This window comes from Balaenoptera borealis, assembly GCF_965194805.1.
Source record: "Balaenoptera borealis genome assembly, chromosome: 11".
NCBI lineage: Eukaryota > Metazoa > Chordata > Mammalia > Artiodactyla > Balaenopteridae > Balaenoptera > Balaenoptera borealis.
Window position 1 is genome coordinate 37,098,477 of NC_138868.1, and position 20,448 is coordinate 37,118,924.

Genomic DNA, 20,448 nt, shown 5'->3' on the forward strand with positions numbered 1-20,448 from the left:
TATGTCACTGTAATTAATAAATTTCAATTTAAAAAAAAAGAGTATATTGAATGACAGCACCAATCAGCATTTCTGTTATCAGTATACTGCACCACAGAGCAGCACCACAAAAGCCTTCCATGAAATAAAGCCAGTGTACATGAAATCAACTGCTATCACAATGATGATCTAAGAGGATTTCTGCTGCCCAAGATCCACATGAAATGTACAATTCTGTAGTCTATGCTACTCACCTTATCTTTGAAGATATGTGGATTTTGGTATATAAAATCTCGGTAACTTTCTGTTCGTACTTTGTCCTAGGGTAGAGAGAGGAAGACATTGTGTTTACAGGATAGTCTGAACAAGTAAAAATATTTAAGGAAGATATTTGCTAATTTATCACACACTTCTAGTTTCCATAGCTACATTTTGCCTGGAAAACCAAGCCTAATCTTTTTTTCCTAAAAGAAAATAATAAAGAATGGAAATAGCAACAACACACAAAGAAAACGTTTAAGAACAACACTGAAAGTCAAATAAGACCTAAGTTCTTAAAAATGTACATATTTTCATCTTGACATGCATTATAAGACTTCAAGTGGTAATTAATGCTAGTAGAAGATGAACATGATATTTTACTCCTTTAAATAGGGCCTGGAATCTAGAGCCTTATTGCCTGTGGTAGAACTACATTAAAATATGGGAGGAAAACACCAAACTAGATAGATGTAAAAGTTACAGTTACATATGAAAAATGAAGCTCAACTGAGTATAGTTTCCTAAGAAAGTCATTGATCAGCACCTATCTGATTTATAATCCTGTTTTGTTTCTAGAAATGTCTGTACTAGGAAATGATGCTTAAAAGCCTATAAGCCTAAAAGTCAATCGCTGAGCCCCGCAGACCATATTGTAAGACTTCTCCACTCTGGAGTCTCACATGACCTGTGACCAAGGCAGGCACTGAATGTTAACATATATGTTGGTGCATGAACAGAGCTGATTCCCTTTTAAATCACCTCAGCTGAGACACACGCTGACAGCAAATTCAGCAGTAAGGGGCTCTGCTTCCGAGTGAGTAAAATGAGTACAATAAAAAATATCTCAGATCGGGAATTCTAGTTTTTGGTTTCACACTAGGTTAAAAAAAAAAAAAAAAAAAAGTAGTTACACTAAATACTACAACATAAAACTTTACACAGTCCATACCCTCCAAAAAACATTTTTATGCCAATACTGGGATTTAAAAAAAACGTACAAAGAAGGGCTTAAATTAAAAGGCAAGCTGTTTTACTTAATTGCTGGATCTAAAAAAGGGAAATTCCATAATTAATTCCATGTTTTCTGATGGAATTATTTCTAATTGCTTTACAAACAAAATTTTAAATCATGTTTTAAAAATTTAAATCTTTCCCTCAATGTATTTTAAGAATTACTATGGGGCTTCCCTGGTGGCGCAGTGGTTAAGAATATGCCTGCCAATGCAGGGGACACGGGTTCGAGCCCCGGTCTGGGAAGATCCCACATGCCGCAGAGCAACTAAGCCCATGCGCCACAACTACTGAGCCTGCGCTCTAGAGCCCACGAGCCACAACTACTGGAGCCCATGTGCCACAACTACTGAAGCTGCGAACCTAGAGTCCATGCTCTGCCACAAGCGAAGCCACTGCAATGAGAAGCCCATGCACTGCAAGGAAGAGTAACCCCCGCTCGCTGCAACTAGAGAAAACCCGTGTGCAGCAATGAAGATCCAACGCTGCCAAAAATAAATAAATAAATAAAAAAGAATTACTATGAGAATTTAATGTTTTAAATGAATTTAAACATAGTATTAATTAATTTAAAAACTGTCTTTTTTTTTAAAAAAAAAATACCATTTCATACATTTCTACCATTTTTATACACTTCTTACACTGTAACCAGTGATTTTTGCTGACACAACAAAACCTACAAAGGGTGAACATCATTCAAGAAGGCAGTCACTCGGAAAGCTCTCACCAATCGCGCTGCCTCACCGCTGCTCTAACTTAATCACTAGCATCCCGACTCCTGTCCTAAATCCATGCACTGTCGCTCAGCTCAACTACAATCCTTCATCCAGTCTCTGCCTACACATCCATCTGCTTTCGCTCCTATGCTCACCCTGGTGCAATGAAATTCAAAGTCTACTAAACACAGAGCCATGGACATAGCAGAGCTTCAATTTAATAAATGAATTTTTGAAAGGAAAATTCACTAAACATGAAAATCCAAGCAAATCAAAGACTAGCCCTCAAACCATTTCTAAAAATTTATTCTAACAAAAGACTAACTCTTCAATATAAAATAAGGTAATAAACAGAAATAAAGTTATCTTTTGCACTAACCTAGTAAAACTAAGAAGCACAAAAGAAGAATAAAATAAGAGGTCCAATATTAAGAAGCAAGACAATTTTTAAGGCTAGTACAGTATAATGGAATAATTCCTACAAATATTAAAAAAATTTAAGTATGAGACTAAAGACAACAGAAAAGTTATGTATTATAAATTTTACCTATATAAGTAACAGTATGTTTTAAATGTATAGGCTCATGAAGGTGGACAGAATGCAAGAGTCAGCTGCAGATACAATGAGGAAAATGCAGTAACGAAAAATTATTTAATGGTACTATAATCTGTGATCAATTTTCACCAGGATGAACAATGTTTTACTTGGGGGGAAGAAAAGAAGAGAGAGTGATGCATCTCCGATTTATAACATTAGCAACAACGACTCTTCTTCAGAAAGATTAAAGTGGCAAAGGATTTTGAAAGTTAATCTCCACTATCCCGCTAACTCTGGAATTCAAAAAAGTTATCTTCACCTTGACTCTGGAAAATAAGATTACAAACTATCTTTATTTATAATTATAATCACAATATATGCCAAAAAAGTGTCATTAAAATACCTGTGACTAGTAAGCAACAAAAAATCCAAATAATATTCTTATAAAAGCAAGGCCAATTCTAAGCATAAAAATAAGTCCTGTATGCATGGTTTCTCAATTTTAATTTATTTATAAAGATCAGGTGAGACTCCAGTAGTAGCACAACCTTGAAAAAATTATGTGTGCTAAGAATTGCTTTGATAAGAAACAGAAGAAATATTGCTTGATATAAGGCACATTTCATATTCATCCACAGTATGTAACTTAACAAAACATAAAATGGGCAAATAGTTCTTTTTGAATGAAATATATCCATATTCCCTATGAAGACTTAATCAAGTTATCTCCAAGGAGAAGGTGGTTACATTGTATAACAGCAAAGGGGAATTAAGGCATGGAAAATTATATTAATAAGGAGTCTTAAGTGATTCTCTAAAAGTGAAAAGACAGCACTGGAAACTTCCAGCTGGAACTTCTTAAATATATATGTACATCAAAAGGACTTAAAATATTCCATCAGGTGTAAAAATCCTCTAGTTGTTGATACAGAGCTACAACGGTCCAGGACAGAGATTTGGAAGTAAGTCCAAACTGGATTTCCCTGATGACTGTACTGACAGCACTCAGATGTACTATCTTCTAGGAGTCTCAGTAACCTTATCTGTCTGAAAAACCCAATACAATTTCCATATCAAAAGCATTAAAGGTTCATGGCATTTAAATTGATGGGGTGATTTAAAACAGCAAATATGGGCTTAGATTAACTCCTTTAAAGGAAATATTCTAGACACAATAAAATTAATTTTAACAGAGAAAATGGAGTATGTCAATTTCTTTTAAACAAATTCACTCTGGACTTAATTTTTTACTTGTAACAGAACTGTTATTTGTAATGCTATGCAACCACCCAAGTGACAAAAGCACAACCAACTGTGACAAGTCATTAACAAAGAAATGACATGACATTGCTTTAAAAGACCCCAAGTAATTACAATTACTATTAATCAGCAAACCTCCACTCTGTGATCCTGCAAAACTGACTCAACAAAATATATACATATTAACTACCCCTGGTTATTTTAAATGGGCATGTTTCAAGGAACATAGTCTTGGGGCGTCCGTAAAATAAACCAATCTTTTGAAGAAGGATTCAGAAAGGAATTTTTCGTTTGTTGGTTTTTAAGAAAAAAAAAGTAGTGGCATCTAAAATTCACATAGATAAACATTAAAGTTTTCAGTAATTTTTACACTCCAACATTTATTTTACTCTAGTTAGATATTTTCAGTTTTACTGAATTAAAAAACATTTTGCTATTTTATAATCTATAATATAATACATGATAAAATGTACATAATATACCAGGTATACCTAGAAATCTACTTATAGTTTATATGGACATTACCATTATAAAAATTAAAACCAAACAAATTCAAGTATCTGATTTAGGAAATTCTTCTATATAGCAATGATTTCAAATGTAAAAAAGTAATGCCATAACAAATGTGAGAATTATTTATAATTAACTTCGTACCAAAGAATTATTATTCGCCCAAACTAAAGTCAGTACTGCTAATTAAAACACTAAAATTAATTATTTCCTTCACACATTAAAAGGCAAACATATTTTTCTTCCTATTTAAAAGTTGCTCTTAAGAAGACTAAAATTGTCAGCAATTTTTTCAAATGTTCTATTTCCAGCAAAAGGTAATCTCATAATAAAGATTAATAATGATTTTAAACAGAATTTACAGTGTCTCTGATGCTTCTATAATCTTTGCAACGCAAGATGAGCTATCAAGCACCAAAAAGATTTAAAAAGCAGTTCTCAAAAAACCAAAAACCAAAAAAGCAGTTCTCCCACAGCAAATGTATTAAGAACCTTTTTTACTCTATTTTTCCTTTGGTATGGATTTGGTACATCTGTGCTCTTTGCTAACCTTCAGCATTTCTTCATGTATCCCATAATGCCCGTATGAGCTGAAATAAACGCCATCCTCATCCTCCTGGAGGTCTGCAATGGCAGTTGTAGATGATGAGCAGGTTCTGACATCTGCGTTCATCACAAAATCCTGAGCAAATTGTCTGTAATCAATTTGAAATACACCCTTGAGACAAGTTTACTGGACCATGAAAAAAGGAAAGGCTAGAGGCTGAGGAAGAGGAAGGGGGAGGAGCGGAGTGCGGGGTGTGATGAGCCTTCTAAATCACATTCTGTCTTAAGCAACGGAAAGCTCCCCCTGCTGGACCTTAAGCAATGACATATTCAAACCCAGTTGGAAGCACTCCTACAAATCACAAAAGCACTGCCAACTGCAGGCTATGGCTGTTTTATCTTTCAAGTGAACAAAATAAACACACTAGGACTTTATTCAACTTTATTATTTCTATTGTTCCAAAATCTTATTTTAGCAGCTGAATCAATATAGCATATTCCAATGCTATGAGTATTCTTTAAAACAATAGTATCTCATGGAAGGGTTATACAGGCAGAAAGCAGACCCAAACTGGGAATTATTTACACACATCAACACCATCCGCTCAGGCTCTAAAACTCAGTTCCTTCTCTGATCACAACACATCAAGAATCTATGAGGTATATATGGGAGAGAAGTGTAAAGAGGCAAATAATAGAGTTGCTGGTTACTAGATTACCCAGCATAAAATCTCAGAAAAAGGGAACCTACAATCAGCTATACTATTTGTCCTGCTGGACATTCTGGCAAACCATCAAATGGGTAATCAGGCAATAGCAACCAACTTACAAATCTAATAGGCTAAGCTAGAGGTATATACACTTGGTAGTAATGCAGAATCTCAGACACTACCTATTTCAGGCCTCCTGAATCAGAATCTAGTTTAACGAGATACCCAGGTGATTCGTATGCACATTAAATTCTGACAAGTACTAAGCCAGTAGAATGTTAATTTACTCACTAGAGAAAACCATCCTATGTAGCTGGTTTTCTGATTACATACCTCATCATAATTATATTTTGATTCTTTAAAAACAAAAATTTCAACCCTGTATTTTCCCCAAGCCTAAAAAATATTAATCCCTACACTTTAAAAAGTCCAGGAGAGGAAAAGTAAAATGGAGAAATCTATTAGAAATAAGGTAATTCAAAGGCAGGCAATATCAAGGAACAAAAAGCACTCAAGAGGAAAACACTCCCCAGAACAATTATCATTAGTACAAAAGTAATTATAAAGAAATATAAGAGGACAGATAAAGCTACAGAATTTTATGTTAATCAACTATATCCACAATGTATAAAAAATACCGTGTATCTTTAATATTATTGAAATTAAATATCTACACTATGCTTTCCAGTATATGAAATATTTTACCATATTCTACCTTTTTATGAATTATATTATTTGGGGGATCTAAAGAATTAATTTTCTATAAGATTGATAAATTACTTCATTCTTTGCAGATCCTCATGTGCTCCAGCTAACGCAGCTTCAGCAGACAGTGCCCTGGCTTCCATGTGTTTCAATTTTTCAACAACTGATGTATTTTCACTGAGTCCATTGGGGTATGCGAATGGAACTGACACGGGTTCATAAAGATCTTCTACATCTAAATAAATAAATGGACATTATTATCAGGCCATCTTATAACAATGAAGCACATATAAATGTGTTACAAATAAGTATATACTAAGTGCCTATTATGCGGCCAACTGAGAAAAATTAGTACTTTTAATTAAATAAATATTTAATACCCAAACTATTCCAATTTGAGTTTAAAGAGCATGCTGTTAGTCTAAGCTTTTCACTAGTTGGCTAAACTGAACACATAAATAAGCATTAATTGTACTGAACCAAACCCAGGAAGAAACAAAAAAGTAGAAGGAAAAAACTCATATTTATTGATCATAAGGTATCTTTCAAGTTCATGCATTACATCTCATTCCATCTTCAAAACAAACCTAAAATATAAACATTTATCCCTATTTTAAGACATGGGAAAAATAAAGTTCAGAGAAATTGACTACTGTTTAATGAAGGAACTGTTTGCAACTGTTTAATGAAGGAACTACAATTCAAACCCATGCCTGCCTTCCCAGCCCATGTTCTTGCCACCACACAGGGCCACCTCCAGCCTCTGGGTCTTTATCTGTAGAATAACAGGTATGACATTTAGATGTTCCTTAAGGACAGTGTGTAGGTAAGGAATTCTGTACATTCAATAACTTTTTCATCGTGGGTAAGGTGGTGTGCAATCTATACACTGTCTTATTGCTGACATTATTAAATATCCTAATTCCTAATATTATTAAAAATTCTTGATTTAAATTTAATTTCACTATATGTAAATCATTAACTTCTGCTATCGAAGTTAATATATGTAAATCATTAACTCTGCAAACAGAAGTTAATATACGGAACTAGTGAGTTTTACAAAATCCCAACGTCCACTGACCGGTCTAATTAACTGTCGAATCAACTGAAAGCAATAAAAACAATGCAGATATTATACTGTCTCCTCAGTACAGCTCTGAGGGAAACCCGACTTTTTTTTTCCTATTCAGTTTTTACCTGCAACACTTCTTTAGAGCTGGGACAAAATAACTAAGCTTAACAAATACATGATAATATTATAACTTAGAGACTAGAGCCTAAATTGAACTTGTTATAAAAGCAGTACGGGTGTGCCACAAAACTCTAAACAGTCTAGCAGAATACTGACTCATTGTTTTAAAAAACTATAGATTCATCCACTATTCAGTTCACCAAAAATTAATGAGAGCAACAAAATATTGCCAAACTATTAAAGGATGGTGTACTATATTTTCTACTTACTACTACAACTCTCATTGTGTACCTTGCCTTTAAAATTCTTCCCACGGTCTGCAAACCACCTTGTTAGTTTAAGTTATGGATTAGAAATAAACAAAGAAATTGGTTTCTTTGTTTTGGCTAGTTTCTCTGTTTTGCTTTCTGCTGCAAGAAGTGAGTCAGAATAAAAGCTGTTAGCATTAATAACACAGTTGTCCCTTGGTATCTGTGGGGGATTTGTTCCAGGACCCCCCTCGTATACCAAAACCCGCAGATGCTCAAGTCCTTGGATAAAAAGGCGTATTTACATATAACACTTTAAATCATCTCTAGATTCCTTATAATAACTAACACAATGTAAATGCTATATAAATATTTATAAATACAATGTAAATAGTTGTCACCGGGCAGCAAATTCAAGTTTTACTTTTTGAATTTCTGGAATTTTTTTCTTCCTGAATATTTTTGATCCAAGGCTGGTTGAATCCAAAAATGCAGAACTCCCAGATATGAAGGCCAACTGTACACAGATAATTATATATTAAAGGTTAAGTGTATAGACTTGAAAAGGAGAAAGGATTCAGTAAACATTAAGATGCATAACTATAATATATCAAAACAGTCTAATTTAAAGTCCTAAACCATATTCAGAAAGATGAATTTCCACATCTACATTCTCAGGAGGTTCAAATCACCTGGATACTTCATTTTGGCAGCTGAAAACTACCATAAAAATAGTCAATTTATCAGGAAGACATAACGATTATAAATGAGAATAAACCTCACAAAAGAGCTTCAAAATACACGAAGCAAAAGCTGATAGAAATAATGGCAAAAAGAGACAATCCTCTAATCACAGTCAGAGATTTAAATACACCCCTATCAACAACTGATAGAGGCAGATTTTTAAAAATCCAAAAAGACATAAAAGATCTGAACAAAAATATTCAGCACCGTGAATTATTTACATAATACTGAACCCAACAACTGTATCTTGACACTTTTGAAGAACACTGATCAGTAATTTAGTAGACTGTCCCTCAACCTGGGATCATCTGATGATTTTTCATTATTGGAATGAGGTTAAACATTTTTGGCAAGTTGCCTCCTAAGAGCATTACACCAAGGGGTTCATGGCATCAGTACACTTATTACTGATGTTAACCTTGATCACTTGGTTATGGTAGTGTCTGCTCGGTTTTTCCACTCAAAAGTTTAACAGCTCCTTTGTAGTTACCAAATTTCTTGGGGGACATACTTTGAACTATGCAAATCCTATCTCACCCGCCTAAATTTTCGCCCACTAATCTTAGCATGCATGGGTTGCTCTTTCCTGCAAGTAACTACTGTGGTGTTTGCCTAATGCTGATTTTCTGTTTCTCTTTTCCCTTTGACATTTATTAATAGGAATTCTACGCTAAAGCGGAGCTACTCCTTCCCCACTTATTTATTTGGTTGATTATTCATGTCAATACGAATTCATGGACATTTATTTTATCCTACGGGTTAAAACCCAATACTGTCATTTTCTGTATTGATTAAATTCTTCTAGCTTTGGCTATTAGGAGCCCCTTCAGGTTGGTTCCTGTGTTCTTTAGGTTAAGTCCCCTCTTCCCCCACTTTTTCTTAAGTACTTCCTTATTTTCTGGAACAAGATGTCCTAGACTTATCTTGTATTTTCCCTGCCCCACCTGGAAATCAATCACCTCTCTAAGGACCCTTGGTTCCTTTTATTAATAAAGGATTATAAATCAAGATCTGGGCACTAGGTATGCTCATTGCTACTGGGGTTTTTCTAGGCCCTTTCAGCAGAGCTAGGAAGTATATGTATTATACTAACCCCCACACACACACATCTATATTTCTGTATCTGTCTGTCTGTATAAGAAAAATTATGAATTTACACTGACACTTCTGATTCCAATCTGTCAACACAGGACTCATTTCATCCTTCATTTCCTTATCTAAAACCTCATTCTCCAACTGTGAGAAACCTGGCTTTTATCCATAAATTTTTAAAAATAAATTTATTAATTTATTTATTTTTGGCTGTGTTGGGTCTTCGTTGCTATGAGCGGGCTTTCTCTAGTTGTAGCGGGCGGGGGCTACTCTTCATTGCGGTGCTCAGGCTTCTCATTGTGGTGGCTTCTGTTGTTGCAGAGCACGGGCTCTAGGCGCGCGGGCTTCAGTAGTTGTGGCACACGGGCTCAGTAGTTGTGGCACACGGGCTCAGTAGTTGTGGCTCGCAGGCTCTAGAGCGCAAGCTCAGTAGTTGTGGCGCACAGGCTTAGTTGCTCCACGGCATGTGGGATATTCCCAGACCAGGGCTCAAACCCGTGTCCCTGCACTGGCGGGCAGATTCTTTTTTTTTTTTAATAAATTTATTTATTTATTTATTTTGGCTGTGTTGGGTCTTCGTTTCTGTGCGAGGGCTTTCTCTAGTTGCGGCGAGCGGGGGCCACTCTTCATCACGGTGCGCGGGCCTCTCACTATTGCGGCCTCTCTTGTTGCGGAGCACAGGTTCCAGACGCACAGGCTCAGTAGTTGTGGCTCAGGGGCCCATTTGCTCCGCGGCATGTGGGATCTTCCCAGACTAGGGCTCGAACCCGTGTCCCCTGCATCGGCAGGCGGATTCTCAACCACTGCACCACCAGGGAAGGCGGGCAGATTTTTAACCACTGTGCCACCAGGGAAGCCCCATCCATAAATTATTAACTTACCTGTTCCATTCTAGCATACACAAAAATAGTGTCAGAATTGCTAATCCTTACCCTGCAAGAAATGCCCTTTCTTACTGGATTACAACGTTGATGCAGTTCTTTTTATCTGTAGCCTCAGCACAACATCCATTAAAGGTTTCAGTTACTCACCTAGGTCTTTTCCTCCCCACTCCCTGCAGTATGGTTACATTATTCCTTTGTATTACAGTTCAGTTCATCTGTTAGTGCCTGCATTTCATTTCGCACCAGCACCACCCTTGTATACATACATCCTCATTGTTTCAATTGTTGATTTTTTTGATTATATGAAGACTATAAAAAACATTACTATAGTCCTGAGAGTTGGAGCTATACAAAGATATACTCAGCAAAGTGTCACTCGATCCTCATCCCTGTTACCTCAATCCCGCTGTGCCCTTCCTTCCATCCTTGTCCCACAAACCCCGTTCAGTAACCAATCTCTTCAGTTTCTAGTTTATCCTTCCTGTATTTCTTTTGCACAAATGAGCAGACACATAAGCATTTTCTTAAATCTCTTTCTTTCTTATGTGAAGAGTATCACAGTAGATATTCTTTTGAGCTTTGCCTTTTTCATTTGACAGTATGTCCTGATAACACTCTGTACCAGTTCAGTTCATTCTTTGTAATAGAGGATAGAGGTATACTACTCCATGGTGTGGACATGCCATAGTTTATTCAACCGCTCTCCTCTATATAGGCATTTGTTTTATATGTATTTTCAGAATGTTGGAGGTGTATCTTCAAGACTAATTCTTATGAGTGAAACTGTTCAGTTAAAAAGCGCATGTTCAGTTTTGTTAGGTGTTGCTAAATCGGCATTCTACTAGCAATCTTATGACAGTGCCTGTCTCTCCGCAGCTTTGTCAGTAGAATGTGTTGTCATATTGTAAAACTTTTTACCAGTCTGAGAGGTGAGAAATGGTATCTTGCTATTGGGCTATTTTCCTACTTTTTTTTGGTAGAATTTCTTCCCATTTTTCTATCAACTGTTTTGATCCTTTGTCCCTTAATTTTCAAGAGTCTTTTATATAAAAAGGATATTAACCCTTTGTGGAACATGTTTCAAATATTATACCATACTTTAAAAAAACTTAACTAAACTCCATTTTATTCACTCAGATTTCATTAGTCTTCCCCTAATGGCCCCTTTCTGTTCCAAGATCCCATCCAGGATACCACATATGTTTAGTTGTCATGTCTCCTTAAGCCCCTCTTGGCTACAACAGCTTCTCAGCCTTCCCTTGTTTTTAATGACATGGACAGTTTTGAGGAGTACTGGTCAGGCAGTCTGTAGAATGTCCCTCACTCTGTGTCTGTCTCATGGTTTTTCATGGTTAGACTGAGGTTACTGGCATGGGAGGAAGACCACTGAGGTAAAGTGCCATTCTCATCACATGATATAAAGGGTCCATACCACTGACATGTCTTATCACCGATGATGTTAACCTTCATTACCTGGCTAAGGCAGTGTTTGCCAGGTTTCTCCATCAGTATAGTTACTTCTCCCCACTTACACTGTACTTTCATCGTCTATTTTCTTAGTCATCTCCTTTTTAAATTTAGTCATCTTTATATTCTCAAAGCCTAATACAAAGCAGATGCTCAATAACTATTTACTGAAAGACAGTGCAGGTGAAATGGTCAGTAATCAAGCCAGGAGCCATGAGAATGAAGATCTTCTCTTCCATCTCTCTACACCAATGGCCAGGAGAACAGATCTTTTGCTTTTTTTTTTGGCTGTGCCGTGTGGCTTGTGGGATCTTAGTTCCCTGACCAGAGATCGAACCCGTGCCCCCTGCAGTGGAAGCATGGAGTCCTAACCACCTGACCGCCAGGGAAGTCCCACAGATCCTTTGAGAGACACGGGCGGTGCACTAACAAGCATGCCCAGTTCAAGTTCCACCTCCTTTACGAGGCCCGTTAACTGTTCCAGATCTCGGTCGTGACTTCTTCATCTAAACTCCTTAGAACTTACTTACTAATAACAATAAATTCTCCTTCATTAAGCACTTACTCTCTGACAGGCACTGTGCTAATATGCATTATCTTTGTAACAATTTTATAAGGTAGGTGTCATTATCACCTTTTTAGAAATTAAAATTAGGTCTGAAAGAAGTTAATATACCTTTGGAGAGTGAAGAGGTCAATACCGATTTGTATCCACAGTGACCAGCAAATAGCACTTGGTATCTGTTGATCTGAGTAATCTCTTCCTCTTCTGAACTGCACTATTTTTCCTACTTCTCATGAAACTTACTATATTCCACCTTATCTTATAATACAGGACAGTCATTCAAAAACAAAACACTCCTACTATTAGATTGTGGGCTCCCAATGGGAAGGATTCATTTCTTCATGTTTCTAAAGTATTTAACATACTACTTTCAACCTGTGAGTGTTCAATTTTGAGTTTAGGGAGTCACGAAGAACACCTAGTGGGCACTTTGTCATGTATCAAAGAGATCACTTTGGTTACTTTGAGGAGAAATAAAATTTAATAGAAGTTGTAAAAATGGGAAAGAATCAACCTAGGCCTCACCAAATTTTAGAGCTAGAAAGTTGGAAATCTGGCCCTAGTTCTCATTTTATAGATGAAGACCTAAAAAACAGAAAGCTTAAGTGCTTTGTCCAGGGTCACCTAGTTCCTGAATCCTACATTAAGGTTCTTACTACTGCATCACACTGCCACACAACTTCTCTTGATAGTACTTCTCAAGGAAATGAGTGGTTTTCCACAGTTCCCACTTACCAAAGGACTGCTCAAATACACACTGTCAAACTACTATCTGTGAAGGTATGTGTCTGTTTAGAATGGTCTTGCTGATCTGAAGACAGCAAACCCCTCTATCTCACACCTAACTGGCACAAAAAACATGAAAGAAAGCATAAATTAAAAAAAAAAAAAAATCATGAACTCCAATAAATTAGACCTATAGAGAGCCAACAGAATTTTCATAAGATTCCTGTTCAATAAGGAATGAACCAAAACACAGAGCAAGAAACTAAGAAAGCTACAGTCAAAAGATGAGTGACCCTGCCACAAGGGAGGCTTAAGAGTTAGTGTACGTGGGGAATTTTCATGGAATCTGTCCTGCACCAAAACAAAAGCTCCATAAATTAGATGTCTTAAGAAAAGTCAAGTATCTGATTGGATTATGAGGTAAAAGCAGCAATATTATTAAATTTACTTAAATCTATTAAATATTAAATCTACTGATTTAAATTTTTTAATTTAAATTTAAAATTTCGTCGATTTTAGTTACATTAAAAATCAGTCTGGGGCTTCCCTGGTGGCGCAGTGGTTGAGAATCTGCCTGCTAATGCAGGGGACGCGGATTCGAGCCCTGGTCTGGGAAGATTCCACATGCCGCGGAGCAACTAGGCCCGTGAGCCACAACTGCTGAGCCTGTGCATCTGGAGTCTGTGCTCCGCAACAAGAGAGGCCACGATAGTGAGAGGCCCGCACACCGCGATGAAGAGTGGCCCCCACTTGCCGCAACTAGAGAAAGCCCTCGCACAGAAACGAAGACCCAACACAGCCAAAAATAAATAAATAAATAAATAAAAAGAGAAATAACCTGAGGTCCATTTCAACATTAAAAAAAAAAAAAAAAAAAAAGAAATGTGTTTTTAAAAAAAAAAAAAATCAGTCTGACAACTAAAAATGATTCTCTCAAGTCTCCCTATGTTGCAAAACATCTTCTACACAATGTTTACCCCAAGCTCATATTCTTCCCTGGTAACTGTTAGTGTGACTCCCACTTTCTAAGTGACTTAACGTTCCTACTGAAACCAGCTACCTGACGAGGTCTTTAGAGAATCAAGGGGATGATATATTTTCCTGTAACACCTAACCACTATTTTGCCATAACAAATGACGCTGCTTTAAAGTAGATACCATATGTTCATCTTACCAAATTGAAGTAAAAGGTCATCTTCTAATACCGGCTTTAAATACTCTTCTTTCTCCCAAGGCACTGGGTTGTATATGGAATTCATATATTCTACTGTAGGATTCTGGAAGTAAAATTAATTGCATATTTTTTCACTGCACATAATCACAAAATCCCCCTATCAAAAAACTGGGAAAATTAAACAAAAAAGGAAATCATGTCTACATCACACAAAATCTCTATTTAAAGAGTCTATGTTCACCTGCCATTTCATTAACTTGACTGGATGATTGCTTATTTGTTTCAATGCACAGTTTTATATTGTTTGGATTTTGAGGAAATGGCAATATAAACATCAACTGACTAGAACAAAGTATTTAAAAAAACAGAACAAAAAAGGCAACCAAAGCACTTAAAAATCACACTAGAAATTATTTCTGATTTTACAGAAAGACTATCAGTATTCCCCTTTATCTGACAGTGAATTACTTTGCCACATAACATTGATTCATCTCTTACACAAAATTAAAAACCACACTTAAGCATGGTATGTATCCATTTACTTGGTGCTGTATGCTGTGCTAGTTCCTAACGTCCATGATTCCCCCAATATGATGAGTGTCAAATTTAAAACAGTTCCTTATATAGCAGTTCCTCATATTCTTTTAAAAATCGGTGCATTGATAATCTGTAGTGCTGTAGTACTTCTTTAGGTTTTAAACAAAACTGTAGATTAAGCTACCACCTTACCTTAAGTCTAATAAAATTTATTAGTTTAATGTATCCATAAAATTCAAGTCCTAAAAGGGAAAAAAAAAATAATTCACTTATTTTAACATAACATGAGTTTTGTTACATTAACCTGCTCCAAAGATGCTTCTCTGGTTAGACAATAAAATATTTCCGTCTTCTAAACTGCTACTTAAAAATTCTGAATTTCTTATTAAGAACTAGAAACAGTAACTCTGACACTTCAGAATATTTTAATTGAGAAACAGCCAGAAAGGACAAATTTTTAAGTGCTTTTCTTGCATTTCTGAAAAATCGGAAATTAATTTTTAGAATTCTACTCCTCACTTATCAGAACAATACAAATGAGGAAAATTAGGCCCTTGATTTTACCAAGTATTTGGCAGTTAATACTAGAGTTGATACTAAAGTTTCTAAATCCCCAATTTTTATGGTACCTACCAAACTATAATTTTGCCAGGACACAGAGTAAACAAAGTATACTAGCTTTTACATTAAGTTGATGCAAATGAAAAAACGTTGAGGCTTGTTATCTGGTTCTCATCTTTTCAGAAATGAAGCAGCATTTAAAATAAGGGAAAGCAATAGCATATCCAACCAATTATTATTTGTCATGAGAAATACTGTTATGAGAACATACCAGCATATAAAAATGTTTCATATGCATAATAGCATACAAAAACCCCTATTTGGTATTGAAAAAGATATAAAATTATATAAAGTACAGTTCCAATTCAGTTTTAAAATGCACATTAAAAACATGAAAAAAAATGAAACTAAGTCACTTATATCTTACAAAAGTAGTTGCAGTTGAATTTATGATTCATAAATATACTGTATCATATGTTTATCTGAGACCCAAAATCTGCCTAATATTTGGTATTCTTCAGTAACGTCCTTTCTAGTTGTTAGTAAATACAGGGACCAAAAAGCCAATTCTGTATTTAGTTAATATTAGTGGGATACTGTAGCTCTTCTATATTCGTTTAAATTAGAAGGTTTTAATTTTAAGTATTTTTAGATGCAAGTTGCAATAGAATCGTCAGCTGAATCTCTGGATTACCACCTTAACTTTAGCACTTGCTTTTTCCACACTCGCTTACCAAACTCCTTATAAAACTCAATCTTGTATGCCTTTAAGTCCATGTTACGCTTTGACCTGATAAGTCATTTTTCATAATGATCCACCTCTTTTTCCACCTCTATCCTTTGCTCTCCCTAATTCTAATATCCACGCCCCTTGTCTTCCTAATTCTAAAATGATTAAAATGTAATCACATGCCAAGGTTTTTTTTCCTTTTCAGTTGTGAAGGCAATTTAAGCTTAAATACAGTGAATCATATCTAGAAGAATGACTTATTTATCAATCTTTCCTCAAAAGCCATTTGTCAAAAACACGTCATTTTCATAAGTTGTTGTCATGTGTTTCACTATATTCGATTTGTATAGGAAAGGAATGGTCTGGAAAAACATAATGTTTGAACTTAAATTTCACAACTAAAATTTTCTTTATTCCAAAAAGTACTCACCATGTTTATGAACAATGTTATCGATATTAAATTGATGCTCAGACTTACAGTGTGAAAATGTTTCTTCAGCAGATGTAAATAACCTGAAAAACCAAGCAATAGCTTCATGAAATAGTCCCCTAAGAAGTCTAAATATTGATTTCATGTTAGATATAAACTTTTCCCCCTCACTCTACAGGTTTCCAGTTTTACTTCCAATTAATTAAAAAAAAACAAACACACCTGTAGAGAGGAACCCAGCACTTCTAAAGGGCATTAGTACTTCTGAGTCCCATTTTACACCTAAAACGAACTACTCTTTAAAATGTTGAGCTTAATTTGCCAAATAATAGCACTGAATTTATCACAAGGCTTTTAAGAAAGAGAACTCCCTTTGACAGACTGTGTCTCCTAAGACATGAAAATTCACTGCATAAGATTCTTTTCTCCTCTAAGTATCAACTCTGCTTTCAGAGGCTCTGAACTGACACAGCTCAAACTGCTTTCAGAAATAAAGCATAAAATGTAATTTTATAGCTGGTAAATTCCCAAAGTGCTGTATTTCAAAAAGTGGTCTTACAATGCTCCCCAAGGATTTGTATTATAGACACTGTGAGGCCCAAGCTCCTTTATTGTGACCTGCAAAACTGAAGGACGTGTAATAAGATAGGAACACACAGCAGAGAACCTGCATTACCTCTTCCATATGCTTAGCACATATGCAGCAGTTTTCAACAAACGTTTACCAAGAGAGCTTATTTATACAGTATTTACACAGCCTATCACAAAGAAGTACCTCCCTGATGCTCAATAAATATTATTTTTTGACGACTAGAGTATATGCAGACATCCCGTACCTACCCACATGTGGCTACACGTGGGAACAATGACGAATCATCAGAAGCTAATATACCACCAATCAGCACCATGCTCAGATTCAGGGGATACTGGTAAAATGTTTATTAAAACACTGGCCAGTGCCAACCAGGCCTCTTTCACGCCCATTTGCCCAGGACAGCAGCCAAAGTCAAAGATGAAGAGGCAGAATTTTAAGTGGAAAAAACAGGGATTTGGTTATAAGACAAACCACAGCTTTGTGACTTTCAACAAGTTACTGCAGCGTCTTTTTCCCTAAGTGAAAATGGCATCAAGTCCTTCCCCTTCAGTGGGGCGGGGGGCGGGAAGCCCCTAACAAAGATGATTCTTTAAACGGCTCAAATGGAACTATTACACCTGATAAGCTTTCTAATTGTCAAAGAATTATAGGAGAGCCTGAACGGTTCTAGAAGGTTCTGAGGGATTAATCGAGTTTAGTGACTCCCAAACTTGTTACTCTTTAGAATCACTTCAGATAGGGTCTTTGTAGAAACAGATTCCTGGACCCTATCCCTGATTTAGAAGGGCGGAGGTGCACAGTTTAGCATCTGTGTATTTTTTTCTTAAGTGTCTCAGGTGACAGAGGTGCACAACCAGATGTGGGAACCACAGATCCGGCCCAGAACCCTTTCATTTCACACAAGGGGAAACTGAGGCCCGTCGAAGTGAAGCAGTGTAACCGGGCTTCCAGTTCATGGTTCCTCCCTGTAAACCACCGCGGGTCTCCCGGCTCAACAAACCCTCACTCCAAACCACGGGCTCCAGACTTCCAGGGCAGCCACCCGGGCTGGACTCCAGATGAGCAGACCACACAGACACACGGGGCCCGGCCACCCTAGGGCTGGCGCCTCGCGCTGAGGTGGACGAACCTGTCACAGAACAGGCAGGGGGTCTGCTGCTTGTCGTGGGGGAGATCGGCATCTTCCTCATCCTCCCAGGCGGCCTCGTCACCGCTGTCTGACAGTCCTGGCAGATCCTCCTCCTCCTCCTCCTCCTCCACAGCGCCCCGGCCGCCTAGCACACGCAAACGGTCAGCTCTGCCTCGGACCCCAGTGCCAGGCGGGCGGACGAGGGGGCCCTCCCCCGCACCTCCCCCTCCCTCCTTGCAGGGCCCCGCCACCCCGGCTCCGCGTCCCGGGCGCAGGGGGAGGGGAGGGGCTTTCACCGGCCCCACGGCAGCGCGGCCTTGGTGCTGAGGGGCCGGGGTACCCACCAGCTGCGCCCGACGCTAACGAACACATGGCGGTAGTGCCGCGAGAGCCCGGCGCGCCTGGGGGCGGGGACCAAGCTGGGCAGCGCACGCGCAACCGCCTCCGAGCTCTCCCGGCCCGAGAACCGGGGAACGAGCGTGAGTGTGAGCGTGAGCGCGAGCACGAGCACGCGGCGGGGCCGAAGCTCCGGGAACCCTGCGGCGCCTGGAAACAGGAGAGCGCGCGCGCCGGCTCCCGAGCGCTTCCGGCCTCGGGGCCGCTGCGTTGTTCACGTGAGCTGGGGTGGGCGGGGCGAGAGTCCGGGCTCCGCCTCCTGCCACAGGGTTGACGCAGCGCGCGCCGAGTAAGCGCTGAAACCTGGGCGGGGCGTTGCAGGTTCGGACCTGGCTTTTGTGTTCTCCTGGGGCTGCAGCACGCCTTAGCGGGAGGTCCTAAACCGCGGCCCAGAGCCCAGAGGTGGAAGCGGTTCTGCAGTCGGCATCGCGCCCCCTGTGCTTCCCTTATTCGAGGGATGAGCGGCTAGTAGAGGGGCGACCTGCTCGCTGCGCCCTCTGGTGACGGAGGAGGTCGAACGCAGGCGAGAGGCTGGTACTCCACACTGGTTCCGGGGCTCCCTGGTCCCCGTGGGGGGCGGCTGGGGAGAGGGAACTGCAGGGGCCAGTGGGTGTACCAGGGGCCACAGAGGGGCCAGAGCCTCGAGGGCTGTTTTAAGGAGTTTAGTCTTTAAAGTGTATGTCCCAAGTTCTAGTCCCAGGTGCTAGCACTGGGCTTGGCACAAGTTTATCCAGTTAAATTGACTACCGTGGCCTACCAGGCTCTGCATAATTCTGCCTAACATCTCACCTCAACCCTCCACCTTGGCCCCATCCTCCAGCCTTTTATTTGGTGCTAATCATTTTCCCACCTCAAGGTCTTTGCTAAGAATGTTCTACAAAAGGGTAGATACTTTTTGTCTCAGCCAGAAAGTCTTTCCTCAGGCCATCTTTTCTAAAGTAGTTTCCACTGTCATTCCAGCAGCCTCCTGTTAGTTTTCTTTCTTATCACCTACCATTTGCTTTTTCCTTTCTTCTTTCCGTCTTTAGTCACAACACTGAGCATGAGGGTAGGGCCATGTCTCTACCTTCATTTCTCTGGCCCATAATATATGGCCTAACTCATAGGTAGGTACTCAATATTAATTTGCTGAATGAAAAAAAAATTGCTGAATGAGAACGATGCCTTGTATTATTGCTAAACTCTTCTGAATGCACTCCCTTCCCTTGACTGTAAACCCCTAGAGGACAGAATCCATCAAGTATTAGTTTGGAAGCCCCCTTACATTGCAGGCCACTGCCAGAATATCTGCTGGCTTTGCTGGGTTAGACTTATTATTCACTGATGTAGACCCACTGCCTACGTGCCCAGTGGCACATAGGAGGCATTTCAATAAGCTGAACGAACTTCAAGGTCATCTGTTGCCTGGGCTCATGCAGCTCTTTCCTTCATCCTTCCAACATACTCTCCAGCAAGGTCCCTCTTCTCCCCGTCTGCATAACATTTGGAGGGAAACCTGCTAAATCCCATTAACACCCAATCATTCCATGTTAACAGTAGCGAAGTAACACCCAGTCCAGAGGAGTGACTGGGCCAGAATCTTGTTCCTGGAAGTTTATGTGTCTCCACAATGCTGGGCTTAGGAGGGAAGAGCTTTTTTCTTTACTCCAAAGATAAACACAGACCCTCTCCCATCACCCCACTTCACTACTGAGATCAGAACAGAATGTTGAACAAGACCTGACAGAAGGTTTGTGGGTAAG

The 20,448-nt window shown here is 38.6% G+C and overlaps 1 protein-coding gene across 6 annotated transcripts in view; it reads right to left on the reverse strand.

Moving 5' to 3' along the window:
* The window catches only part of PRMT3 (protein arginine methyltransferase 3), a 179,166-nt gene extending 160,268 nt beyond the window's left edge, over positions 1 to 18,898 (reverse strand). For 3 of the 6 annotated variants that reach the window (XM_082342440.1, XM_082342442.1, XM_082342443.1), the window contains exons 1-8: positions 18,655 to 18,898; positions 18,311 to 18,455; positions 16,587 to 16,669; positions 15,058 to 15,107; positions 14,329 to 14,431; positions 6,312 to 6,471; positions 4,826 to 4,970; positions 234 to 299 (exon numbers count right to left, since the gene is read on the reverse strand). In XM_082342440.1, the coding sequence (XP_082198566.1) occupies positions 234 to 299; positions 4,826 to 4,970; positions 6,312 to 6,471; positions 14,329 to 14,431; positions 15,058 to 15,107; positions 16,587 to 16,669; positions 18,311 to 18,455; positions 18,655 to 18,682 (780 nt within the window). In that variant the 5' untranslated portion in view covers positions 18,683 to 18,898. The remainder of the gene's footprint in view (positions 1 to 233; positions 300 to 4,825; positions 4,971 to 6,311; positions 6,472 to 14,328; positions 14,432 to 15,057; positions 15,108 to 16,586; positions 16,670 to 18,310; positions 18,456 to 18,654) is intronic. The other 3 variants (XM_082342445.1, XM_082342444.1, XM_082342441.1) reach the window with 2 other exon arrangements.
* Positions 18,899 to 20,448: the final 1,550 nt, after the last annotated feature.